Here is a 12031-nt window from a genome sequence, read left to right as displayed (position 1 = left end):
CCGCGTCTCCGTATTTTACCTTTCTCGACGGCGAATGCACGCTTTTGCTTATTGCTTTTTTATAAAAAAAAAAAAAAAAACTGTATTCTTCTCCATTCTGGATTTTCTTACTTATCTAACTTCATTTAGGTTCAGTTAAATAAATGTGTACCGTGTAACCAATAAGTTTTTAAATTGGATACTGCCCGAACAACTAAGGTACTTCATTATCTCTACTATGGACATATCCGAACCGATACGACAACATAACCTTCAAGAAAAGAGCATATTCCTTTTTAAAAGGCCGCCAGTACACCTGCTATGCCGTTGGTGTTGTGGGTACCATGGGCGGCGGTAGTAACTTACCGTCAGGTGAGCCGCATGCTCGTTTGCCCCAAGTGTTGTAATCAAATATGGATGGTAAACCGACATACCAGCTACCCACGTGCTGCAGGACCTAGACGCGGCGGTGAGGGTGAGAGCCTCCAGCGCAGCGCAAAGACCCACCTCCGACGTCGCGCTGTGGAAACCATGAAATTAAAATAAAATACATAAATACAAAATCACAGTTTTCACAGCTGTGAAATCCGCGTTTCACAACTGTGAAAACTGTGATGGCGTTTTTTATTCAACTTAGAATGGCTAACAAGCTGACGGCCCACCTGATGGTAAGTGGTAACCGTCGCCTATAGACATGAGCAGTACCGTGGACATAACAGAGTATACTGTTTCGCTCATGATAGCCCCCATGCGTTGCCATTCTTGAGGACTCAGGTGTTATTCCTCTGTACCCTGTAAATTCACGCCATATCCCACCCTTCAAACCGAAACACAGCCATGAAAACACAACTGCTACATGGCAGAAACACGAATGGGACAAAGGTACCCAAGCAAATGACTTTTGTACAAAGTCTCCTTATGATAAAAAATACAATTAAAAACCTACTTGTCTTAAAAAGTTGCTTCCGCGGAAGAGCTAACTGAATAATATCTCCTTAGAACACATGTTAGCCTGGTACCTTCTGCTTGGATTTATAAATTACTTTTTTTATTAAAACGGGAAATAAGCTTACGGCGTACCTGATGGAAAATGGCAACCGTCGCATATAGTCATGAACGTAAGTATTAGAAACATAAGTATATATATCTCGTATACTGTGTCGCCCACGGTACTCCTCATGCGTTGCCTAAGAACTAAAGTTATGCCTCTGTACCCTGTAATTTCACTGCCTTATATACCCATCCTTCAAACGGAAACACAGCCATGCAAACACAACTGTTTCACGGCAGAAACATGAGTGGGACAGAGGTGCCCAAGCAGACGACTTTTATACAGGGGGGGAAGGTTAATTAGTAACAGGGTATAACAACCCAATTTCTAGCAATATATATATAAAAATATATGTTAATTTTTGTGTAATTTGTCACTGACCTGCTTACTTCCTCACCTATCATGTTTCCCTGGTACTCCGACAGCGTATTTTGTTGTTTTTTATTGTTAGTAATTAGCCCCATTATTAGCAATATACCCTGTCAGGTCGACCTCCACATGGTTCCCCCTGGAAACCATCGTGGCTAATTCTAGTTGAATTCGTCAGGATGGACTACCTGACCTGTTTTCATCATCATCAGTCATCTACCACTGGTGCCCCGTCATTGTACACCGACCGCACGGGCGGGGTTACCATACCATTATCACCCATTAAAAAAAAAAAAAGTACGTGCAGTGGTAAATTACCAATTATTTAAATTTCTTAGTTAACCAACAATGTCACTGCATTGCACGCATCAACATAGATATGGCCCCATACTGAGAAATAATTGAAACGGTCGAGTTTTGAGACCTGCGCAGGCGGCGGCGGCTGCCGGCGGCGACGTCGCCCGCGCTGAACGAGCGGCGCAGGCCGAGCTGGCCGCACAGCGCCGCGCAGCCCGCCAGCAGCTCGCGGCACGTGTCCGCCTGCAGCCGCAGCGACGACTGCACCCTGCCGCGCGGCCATACACATCACCAACATTGTAACGAACTCACCACTGGCAATCACAGTCCCATTGCTAGCAATATTGAGTATACTTTTTTTTATATACAACATAGAATGGCAAACAAGCTGACGGCCCACCTGATGGAAAGTGGTAACCGTCGCCTATAGACACGAGCAGTACTATGGACGTAACAGAGTATACTGTTTCGCCCATGATACCCCCCACGCGTTGCCATTCCTGAGGAATCAGGTGTTATTCCTCTGTACCCAGTAAATTCACGCCATATCCCACCCTTCAAACCGAAACACAGCCGTGCAAACACAACTGCTTCACGGTTGCATTTGTCAAGTTTACAAGATGTCCATTATGTTCCGCCACAATAAATGGCATGCAAATATTGACTATTGAATTTACATACAGATATGTGATTTTATATAGCTAATTTACAATATTTATTTGTATTAATATCATTATTGTATAATATAAATATAGTATTATACAATTACACAAAAATCACTACTGGTACCAAGTGCACACTTCGGATCTTGCGTCATGTCATGACGTTACTTACTTCAAAGCTTTGCTGTCTGGATTTGGACTGGCCACCCTCAAGTTTGGGTCTGGACCTTGGCCGGCCTGAAACAAATAGAGAAAAATATCACCACACATCACAATTAGAACAAGAGACTGAGTAAAAGTGACTCGTGATTCACAAATATGACAAAAGAGCCTTCGAACGGACGGTGCTAGATATATCGACGCCAAGAATCCCCAGACTTGACTTATTATCGAGGGAAGTGCCCGGATTGTCGACAATTCTCATAGCTCGTCGTTGCACTGAGTCGAGGGTTTCAAGCTAGTGACTAGGTGCTTCCGCCGATAAAGTGACAACAATACTCCATGTGGGGCCGGATTTGCGATTTGTAGAGCATTAATCGCTGATCCGGTGTGAAGTAATGCTTCGCTCTATTAAGCATACCGAGTTTTTGGGATTCCAGCTTCTAGCAGCCAAAAATTGTATGTAATTGTATAATGTATGTTAGGTATTATTATTACATTAAACACTGTAGTATATTATATTTACATACTGGCCACCACCTACCAGAGGGAAACTTTGTACAAAAGTCGTTTGCTTGACCACCTCTGTCCCATTCATGTTTCTATCGTGAAGTAGTCGTATTTACATGGCTGTGTTTCGGTTTGAAGGGTAAGGTATGGCGTGAATTTACTGGGTACAGAGGAATAACACCTGAGTTCTCAGGAATTGCAACGCATGGGGGGTATCATGGGCGAAACAGTATACTCTGTTATGTCCACGGTACTGCTCATGTCTATATGCGACGGTTACCACTTTACATCAGATGGATCGTCAGCTTGTTTGCCATTCTAAGTTGTATATAAAAAAACTAGTATGTATGTATATCAATAATTAGTAGTACCACATGCGTGTATTCTGCCACTTGCCTACGGTTGACTGGGAGATAATGCTTTCAGCATTAAGTCCGCCGTGTACACATATATCAATACATATAATAAAATCGTAACTGGTCGCTGTCTGTACATGGAAGATATATAAAAAAAAAAACTATACATATAAAATGCTATAAAATAACCGATCAGTTGAATTGGTTGACACTTTACGAAGGTATTAGGTACGTAATTATCATTTAAGTATATAATACAATATAAGGCTGAATTCATGAAGAGTTCCAATGGGAATGATATACGGGAACAACATAGTTAGAAGCGGGCAACGCCACGGGAAACGACTAGTGTAAAATAATTACAATAGAGAGGCGGTCTTCCACTGTGAGTTTTTCGCGGTACTTTCTTCCACGCACAACCACTCTTTGGAATCAACTTCCAGCAGCAGTATTTCCGAACCGTAACCTTCAAGAAAAGAGCATATTCCCTTTTAAAAGGCCGGCAGTACACCTGCAATGCCGTTAGTGTTGTGGGGGATCATGGGCGGCGGTAGTCACTTACTATCAGGTGCTTTTTTTTTAAATGATGATATTGGAATGGTAACCCCGACTGAGCTATCGGTATACACCGGCGGGGCACCAGCGAGGGATGATAAGCAAAAATGAAGCAGGTCAGTTAGCCCATCGTGACAAATTCACCAAGGAATCAAAATGATTTCCAGAAGGAACCGCGTGGTGGTCGACCTGATAGGGTGTATTGCTAGCAATGGGTCAGTTAGATCCCATTACTAACAATCCCTTTCCCCGCTACCATCAGGTTAGCCGCATGCTCGTTTGTTCTCTGTGTTGTAAAAAACCTTAAAAAATACCTTGCAAGCTAGCAACCTCAGCACCCTAGCGTCAGAGGCGGCGGAGGAGACGCTGAACAGCGACAGTTCGGTGGTGACGGACTCGTGCGACGGCGAACGAGCCACGCCACCGCCCCGCCATGTCTCCGGCGTACACATCTCAACTGGAACAAGGTAATTAAAAGTAATAAGGCAGTGAATTTACACAGTACAGAGGAATAACACCTGAGTCCTCAGGAATGGCAAAGCATGGGGGGTGTCATGGGCGAAACAGTATACTCTGTTATGTCCACGGTACTGCTCATGTCTATAGGCGACGGTTACCAATTTCCATCAGGTGGGCCGTCAGCTTGTTTGCCATTGTAAATTGCATAAAAAAACATATCCTGGTCACACAGACTAAGTCCCGGGTAAAAGCTAGAAAAATTTTTTTTTTTAATGCAACTTAGAACGGCAAACAAGCTGACAGAAAGTGGTAACCGTTGCCTATAGACATGAGCAGTTTAATTTTTTTATGTGTTGCCATTCCTGAACGTTCACTGATTAGGAACTTTAACGCACAGTGTAATTCTATGTACATATGGCGGACTTAACACCGGACGGTGTTCTCTACCAGTCGATCATTGGGCGAACAGAGAAATAAGTAGGCGGTGCATTACTGAACAGTGGAAACATAAAATTAGGTAATTATGTTTTTAAGTATAGATTTTTTTTGGTATTTAATGAAATTAAGGATCTATATAGTATACAGGTTTTATAATACTAATCTTGTTAAAAATAGCTATTTTTAATAAACCATGTGTTTGTAATATGTGCTGGTTCTTAGTATTTAATTATATTATTTATATTATTTATTATATTAGTTGTAAAATAAAATCACCGTCTGTTGACTAGAAGTATATTATGTATTTTTTGTTCTATTTCAATTGTTTTTTTAAATATTCTTTTTTATAAAAAAACACAATTGTCAAAGTATATAAAAAGGTTAATTTTGAACACCATGTTTGTCAGTGAAGTAATATTTAATACATTATACCCTACTTCTATTCTCACCACTTTAAATCCATAATTTAAAATATCCTTTCTATAAATAAATAAAGTCTTTAATCAAGGCAACCAGGGCCCACAAAATTTTAACAATCTTAGTTTGTACCAGATATAAATTATTAAATTAAATTTTGAACTTTGAATTGAAAACTTATAATGAATAACATTATCTTAACCTACTTTTTTTTTTGTATGTTGGCCAGCATGTGAATCATTCTGCAAGGATTCAAATACTGGCAGTCTGGACGGTCCGCAAACACCCTATATTAGTTGGGGGGAAAGGGATTGTTAGTAATGGAGATTGAGAATCCTATTGCTAGCAATATACCCAACCAGGTCGACCTCCTCGCGGTTCTCCCTGGAAACTATCATAGTTAATTCCTGATGAATTCATCATGATGGGCTAACTGGCCTGTTTTCATTCTCATCTATCACCCTTCACTGGTACTCTGCCAGCGTATCCCGTTAGCACAGGCGGGGTTACCATACCATTTTCAGCCATCAAAAAAAAGAAAACCCTATATTAGTTACTGAAATATAGTATTTTTTTGCAAACTATACAGAATGTCCCAAAAGTCGATGTCAAACCGGAATTATATAGTAAATAATAGTAAACAGAAAGATATTAAAAAAAAAAATGAAAATTACATATTCTAAAAATTATGGACATTAAAAAAGATGGGAAAATCTAATGACAATAAATTTATTTGCATTAAATAGGGTAGGTAGCCGTGGTCTTGTATTACATAAAGTTTCGAGCCTATTTGGCCATTACAGAATAGCAAGCGCTACACCCTGTGATGATCTTTCATTCACTTCTGTTACTACAAACATTTACTTTTTTAATAATTTTTTTTTTTGTTATGTAATCCCAAACACTTCTTTAAAGTCTGAACTAAAATTTAAAACTGCTTCAGATTGGAAGTAAATTTAAATATTTCGGCCGACCAAAGATTCAAAATTAATACTGAGTCCTGTTTTGAGCAACATTATTGAAATAAATATACTAGGTGAGTTTGGTGAGCGACTTTAAAAGTTGGAGCATTTGATAAGGATTCTAAAAAAGGGTATGACACTTGTTAATTTATTTCTTAAATTGTGGTAATTTTATTTTCAATACTGTATTATCCAATTTCGTCTTGACATCCACTTTTGGGATAGCCTGTATATAAATTCAGTAAGTATATAGTACGGTGAACCCAAATATATATACTATATTAAAATAAATAAATTAATAAAATAATTTACCATTCAAGTTAATTATTAAACATTTTTAAATAGTATTTTTTTATATTAATATACCTCTCAGTTCAAAATACAATTTTAACTGAAAAAATCAGGCAAGAAATATTTTAGTTTATATTATATCTACTAAAAACTTTGTTTATACTCTTTTCTTTGATTTTTAAAGGAAAAAAAAATAGTAATTTTAGAAATAGAGAGTGGTGCTTCAGGATATCGTGAATACCAATTATTCCAAACTGTCTTTTGGGCAATTGGTATTAAAAAAATTAAGGAAAATATTGTAAAAAAAAAAATTAATATGTCGCACTATTAACATTAAATGAAAATTCAAAAAACATGTTAAAACTGTTCATCAAATAGGAAAACAAAATATATACTAAATATATTAAATAAAATAAATAAAAACATAAAAATTACTTTACAAGATCTATAATTTAAAATAAATATAAAACAATTATATAAATATTTTGTTACGTTCATATAGCAAAATAAAATTTGCATTTCTAAGCCGAACTGCGAATTACGTGAGGGAATATTTACATACCGTTTATGTTGGGGTCCACGGCGTTGTCTTGATTTTTAACAAATAAAAACTATACAGACACTAATACACTAAAGTTTGAAATGTCTGTCATAAATATATTAATTAGCAAATCGTTAGTATTGCGGTCAAAACAAACTATTATCTCGGAATTCCCATACATCAATAGTGGATTATACGGCTAAATTAAAAATTTCGGAACTCATGTCATAATGTCGTGTTCAAAAGCGTAAAAAGTAAAATATTATCTTCGCATATTGTAATGTGATTATATTTTTTTAAATAATTTACAATCGATAAAATAGAACAAACATAATTTAATCAATAGCAATATATTTCTTTATTTGATTTTATATTTTCAGTCACATTTATTTTAAATTGCATAAGAATATTGACGTATGTGTCAGAAAACATTTTGATTCTGAACGTACTTCACCGGACTTTAGCGAAAGGAGTACCTACACAAAAAAGTCGTATTATAGTAGCCATTAAATTTTGCCACCTACATGAATTTTGGCAATTAACTGCGTGGGCGGAAAAGAAGAATTATAAATTTAATATATTATTCAAATAAAAAAATATCAAATTATTTATAATATATCGGATCAAAATTAAAAATACAATAATAGATGAATGCAAAATACCAAACGCTATCTAGTGTAAACTACTGAAAATTAAAAGAGTAAGTTGTTCATTTACTACTGTTCTCACCTAGATGTCAGTACCATATTCTCCCAAGTGTAGAGATGGGCAATCCACCTGGGTGGGTTTAAAGTCTGGTGGGTAAAAACCGGGTGTTTTGGGTTTATTGGGTTTAAACCCCATAAACACCCAAATTTTTGGGTGTTTATGATTTTGTACTTCATCATCGTCATCTCAGCCGCAAGACGTCCACTATACTGGACATAGACAATATTATTATGCAGCCTACAGAATAAAAAACTTTTAATTTGATTTTGAGTTTATTAAGAAAGAGATGAAAGTAAAATGTAAAACTACAGTCAATCACTGTCAGATTCAGAGTTATTACAAGCGATGAATTGTATAGGTTCGATAGGCTCTATTTCGTCTAAACTGTTATGTTCATTTACTTGCTCAATGAAAGCTTCTAAGGTATTTTCTTCATTAAACTGAATGTCCTCGCATTCAGCTTTATGTTTAAGATTCCAGTTATAACAAATGAATGAAATTTTTTCAGTTCTTTCAGTTGTAAGTCGATTTCTTTTGTTATTATGTATGTAGCCTTGGATACTAAAGGAACGCTCAGTGGCTGCCGAAGTACAGGGAGCTGATAGAATACGAATCGCTACTTTGCTTAACTCAGTGGAACCACAAATACCTTTCCACCATATTAGGGGCTCAATGCTATCTAATGAGCTCCATACAAATCCTCTGGCCCAAAAGTTTTCTTTAGCTTTATAACACGCCAAATCTGCCATTACATTTGACAAACTTAAGTGTTGGCTTAAATTGTAGATAAACTCCATACCCTTAAGTTCTTCCTCTTGAGTAAGTTCGACTCCTAGAGTCCTGGGGTCTAGAATATATGCTGCAAAATGTATTGGCCTCATTGCCATATTGCATCTTGAAGATACTGATGTTAGAATCTGCTGTTTGCTTTCTTCGCTCAATGTCGAAATCTCATTTAATGCAAAACGTATCTTAGCTTGTACATCTCTAAATGTAATGTATGTGCGATGCAAACGATTCTGGTCGCTCTCTAAGTAAAATATGCTTTCAGTGACTGGTTCCAAAATACTTATACATTCCCCTGTCTTCGTCCAGAAATCATCACTTAGAATTAAATCTTTAATATCTCTTGAAATTACCACATCTTCTCTAACTGTTAATATTTGCAAAGCTATCTTATTTGCTTTCAAACTTTTTAACGAAGTAACATGACTTCCCCATCTTGTAGCACAAGGCAATTTTAGTGTTTGTGTAGAATCTTCACCCTGCCTTGATTTTATCAACAAGGAACTTAATCGTTGACTCCTTTTAACAGTTTTTATTATATTTATGGCTTGCATAATAAACACAGTTACTTCTTGTATCTTTACAATATCTTGGCACAACAAGTTAAGGATATGTGCACAGCAACCGAGAGGAACAACATGTGGATATTTGAGTTTTGTTAATTCGAATGCCTTTTGTATATTTCTAGCGTTATCGCCAATAAGTACAAGAAACTTATTTGCTCCATACACTTTCATTACTTTTTCAACTTCTTGGCTAAGGTATTCACTAGTGTGAGGATTACTTTCTGTATTCAAACTTTTAACGTATGCAGGTTGAGGTTTTGATATAAGAAAGTTTATTATTCCTTCATTTCTTAAATTAGACCAGCCATCGCACTGAAGGTGTAAGTAACTACAAGCATTTAGTTCCTCATTTAACTCAAAACGCATTTCTCTATATATTTTATCTAAGTATTTTGTCGCTAAAGCTTTACGTGAAGGTATTTTAAATTTTGGTTGCAATTTTTCGAAAAATTGTATCCATAAAGGATGTTGCACCATCGATAATGGCGTCCCTGTTACAAATATAGCTCTCGCTAATTCTGTTTTTATATGATCATCGGTGTCTTGAAACTCAGCATTTATTGTAGTGTTAGCAGACGACGAGGGGCTTATAAAAGAATCATTTGTCTCTATCTCTGACAGTCCAGACATTTTGGTTTTGGACGAGCTATCTTTTATAAGTTTCATAGAGTCTTTTAATGTTTCTGGAGATTTTGGACAAGTGATAAGATGTTGAAGCATTTTGGCAGCATTACTGAATTTGTAGACCTTATTACAAAGCTTGCAAGAAACAGACTTGTTTGGTAAAGTACGGTAGTGCTCCCATATGCGTAAATCTTTAGGTCTCCCCATTGAACCTAAAAAAATGAACGATGATTAGTTGGTCTGACGAAAATTCAACAATAGAGTGCCTATTTTTTTACAATGATTATTTCTTGTTATTTACAATAAATTTATTAAAAAAATAATAAAATAAATACAAAAAGCCTTTGTAAAATTACATCTCCTCGGAGGATTAAACGCAGACGCTAGTTTATTATCGTATTGTTCTGTATTTTTCTCAGCAACTTCTTTAATTCGATTAGGTACTTACGCATATTATGTTAAAAATAAATATCTAGTACACATCTTAGGCTATCCACCATTATTATCCAATGACGACTCTCAGCTAACTATGCACTATCATCCAAAATAAACGTGTATGGAAAATTTTATCCCAGTCGGTTGAGGATTGAGGATAATTGCATCAACATACGAACATACCTACATACTTTTATTTACATAACGCAAGCTAAATAAAAGCTTGTAATAATACATCTAATTTTAAGTTAAAATTGTTAAGTGATCATGATATAATTGTATCATTCAAAAATCCACTTACCTTTAATTATTTCTTGTTAAGTATAAATATTATTTCAAATCTGCTCCCTTAATATGCACTTTTTTACTGCTTTTCCTACCTAACACGTTACCAGGAAGTCACGTTACCAGAGTCAGAGTAATAGTGAACACGTTTGACAGTGATTGTCGTCGCCTCATATTCAGCGTCGACGAATAGGGGAATCCCCAGTCATAATGTATTGCATGCGTGGCGGTCTTACTTCAAATCCATAAACAAAGAGATAATTACAGAACTCGATACTAGATGGCGCTGTTTTTGTTTGAAGAAAGTTTGCGGGCTAAAATACATAGAATTTCATCAATGACTTCCACAAAGAACAACATTTCTGTTTTTTCTAAGTCCGTATCTCTTCCGTATATTTCATAAGATATAAGCTTGGGCTACATTGTTATGCAACGTGATTTTGTCGCTGTCTTGCTAGCAGGGTTGACAGATATACGATTTAAATCGTACTCATACTATTATTTGTCTATTTTTTAATGTACGATCGTAAAGATTATGATCGTAATTCGCACAAAAACATACGACTTTTTGGTTACCTGGCAACATTTTTATTATGAAACGAACATGCTCACATCATCAGTCACATGCAACAATTTATTGGGGATTTCCCCTTCACATCTGGCAGTCCTGCTTGCTAGAATATAGGTAAGTCAGCCACAGTTACTGACGATCGATATTTAAAGGGTATTGTTTTTGTGCTAAATATTTCATAAAAACGTTATTTAATACTTTGTGGATTATTAATTTAGTTGATAATCACTGGAAGTAAAATGGATGCTAATTTGAGAGATCAAGATCTTCGTATAAAACAGTTAATAAAAGAAAATCTACGTAAGTACTCTTTTTATACCTAGGTAGGTAAGGTATAATAAACACAAAAGGTACTTAGATCGCGTGTGTTCGAAGCATTTATTCTAATAAATTTAATTTAAAATTGTAGAAAGAAAAAAATGTCTGCCAAGCCGTAGCCGAAGCCGATCTCCAAATATATTTGGCGATAGTGAGACCCAGTGTCCAGATGATTTACCCAGCGTCGTCGCAACAAAGAAAAAAACGAGGATAAAGTAAAAGAAAATTTACTGAAAGAAGAAACAAACTGTTCTAAATGCTTAATTTATGGAGAAGAGGATAAAAGAAATGAGTATTTCGGACTGTTAGTGGCTCAAGAATTTAAATATATACGGCCATGTGTGCGAACGAGGTGTTATGAAGAAATTTTAAAGTATCTACGGGAAGCAAAAGGCCAACATGTTGATCAACTGCAACATGAAAACACTGAAAATTAATTACTTTCATTTTATTATATATAGATTTTTAAAATTTCCTGAAATATTATTAGTTAACGTTTTATTTAATATTGTAGAATTGATCAATACAATTTATAAAAATAATTTATTGGTATTACTTACATATTTTCAAAAAAATACGTAAAAACCTATTTTTTTGGGTGATTATGGGAGTTTATGGGTGTTTATTGGGTTTTTACCAAAGCACCGGGTTTAAACCCGGTGCTTTGCCCATCTGTACAGATCACAATACGC

The 12031-nt window shown here is 36.0% G+C and overlaps 3 protein-coding genes across 3 annotated transcripts in view; all 3 read right to left on the bottom strand.

Annotated features, from left to right (window-relative positions):
- Positions 1–12031, bottom strand: part of LOC113509324 (U4/U6 small nuclear ribonucleoprotein Prp4) — a 251128-nt gene that overhangs the window by 108914 nt on the left and 130183 nt on the right. The gene's annotated exons all lie outside the window — the stretch shown is intronic.
- LOC113516573 (uncharacterized) overlaps positions 1–12031 on the bottom strand; it is a 47072-nt gene that overhangs the window by 10090 nt on the left and 24951 nt on the right. Inside the window, exons 2-5 of the mRNA XM_052899152.1 lie at positions 4253–4395; positions 2531–2595; positions 1824–1964; positions 414–499 (exon numbers count right to left, since the gene is read on the bottom strand). Coding sequence (XP_052755112.1) covers positions 414–499; positions 1824–1964; positions 2531–2595; positions 4253–4395 — 435 coding nt within the window. The remainder of the gene's footprint in view (positions 1–413; positions 500–1823; positions 1965–2530; positions 2596–4252; positions 4396–12031) is intronic.
- Positions 7812–12012, bottom strand: LOC128201617 (uncharacterized). The gene is made up of 2 exons (XM_052899135.1): positions 10467–12012; positions 7812–9942 (listed from the first exon to the last, which is right to left on the bottom strand). The coding sequence occupies exon 2, from the start codon at positions 9935–9937 to the stop codon at positions 8066–8068; it is 1872 nt and encodes a 623-aa protein (XP_052755095.1). The 5' UTR covers positions 9938–9942; positions 10467–12012; the 3' UTR covers positions 7812–8065.

The sequence above is a fragment of the Galleria mellonella genome, unplaced genomic scaffold (genome assembly GCF_026898425.1).
Source record: "Galleria mellonella isolate WM207_F2 unplaced genomic scaffold, CSIRO_AGI_GalMel_v1 utg121, whole genome shotgun sequence".
NCBI classification, from domain to species: Eukaryota; Metazoa; Arthropoda; class Insecta; order Lepidoptera; family Pyralidae; genus Galleria; species Galleria mellonella.
The sequence above is the reverse complement of the archived record's forward strand: the minus strand, read 5'-3'. Positions and strand labels throughout refer to the sequence as shown.

Excerpts from the sequence above, each read along its gene's own strand:
- LOC128201617 (XM_052899135.1), bottom strand. The coding sequence starts at position 9,937 with ATGGGGAGACCTAAAGATTTACGCATATGGGAGCACTACCGTACTTTA.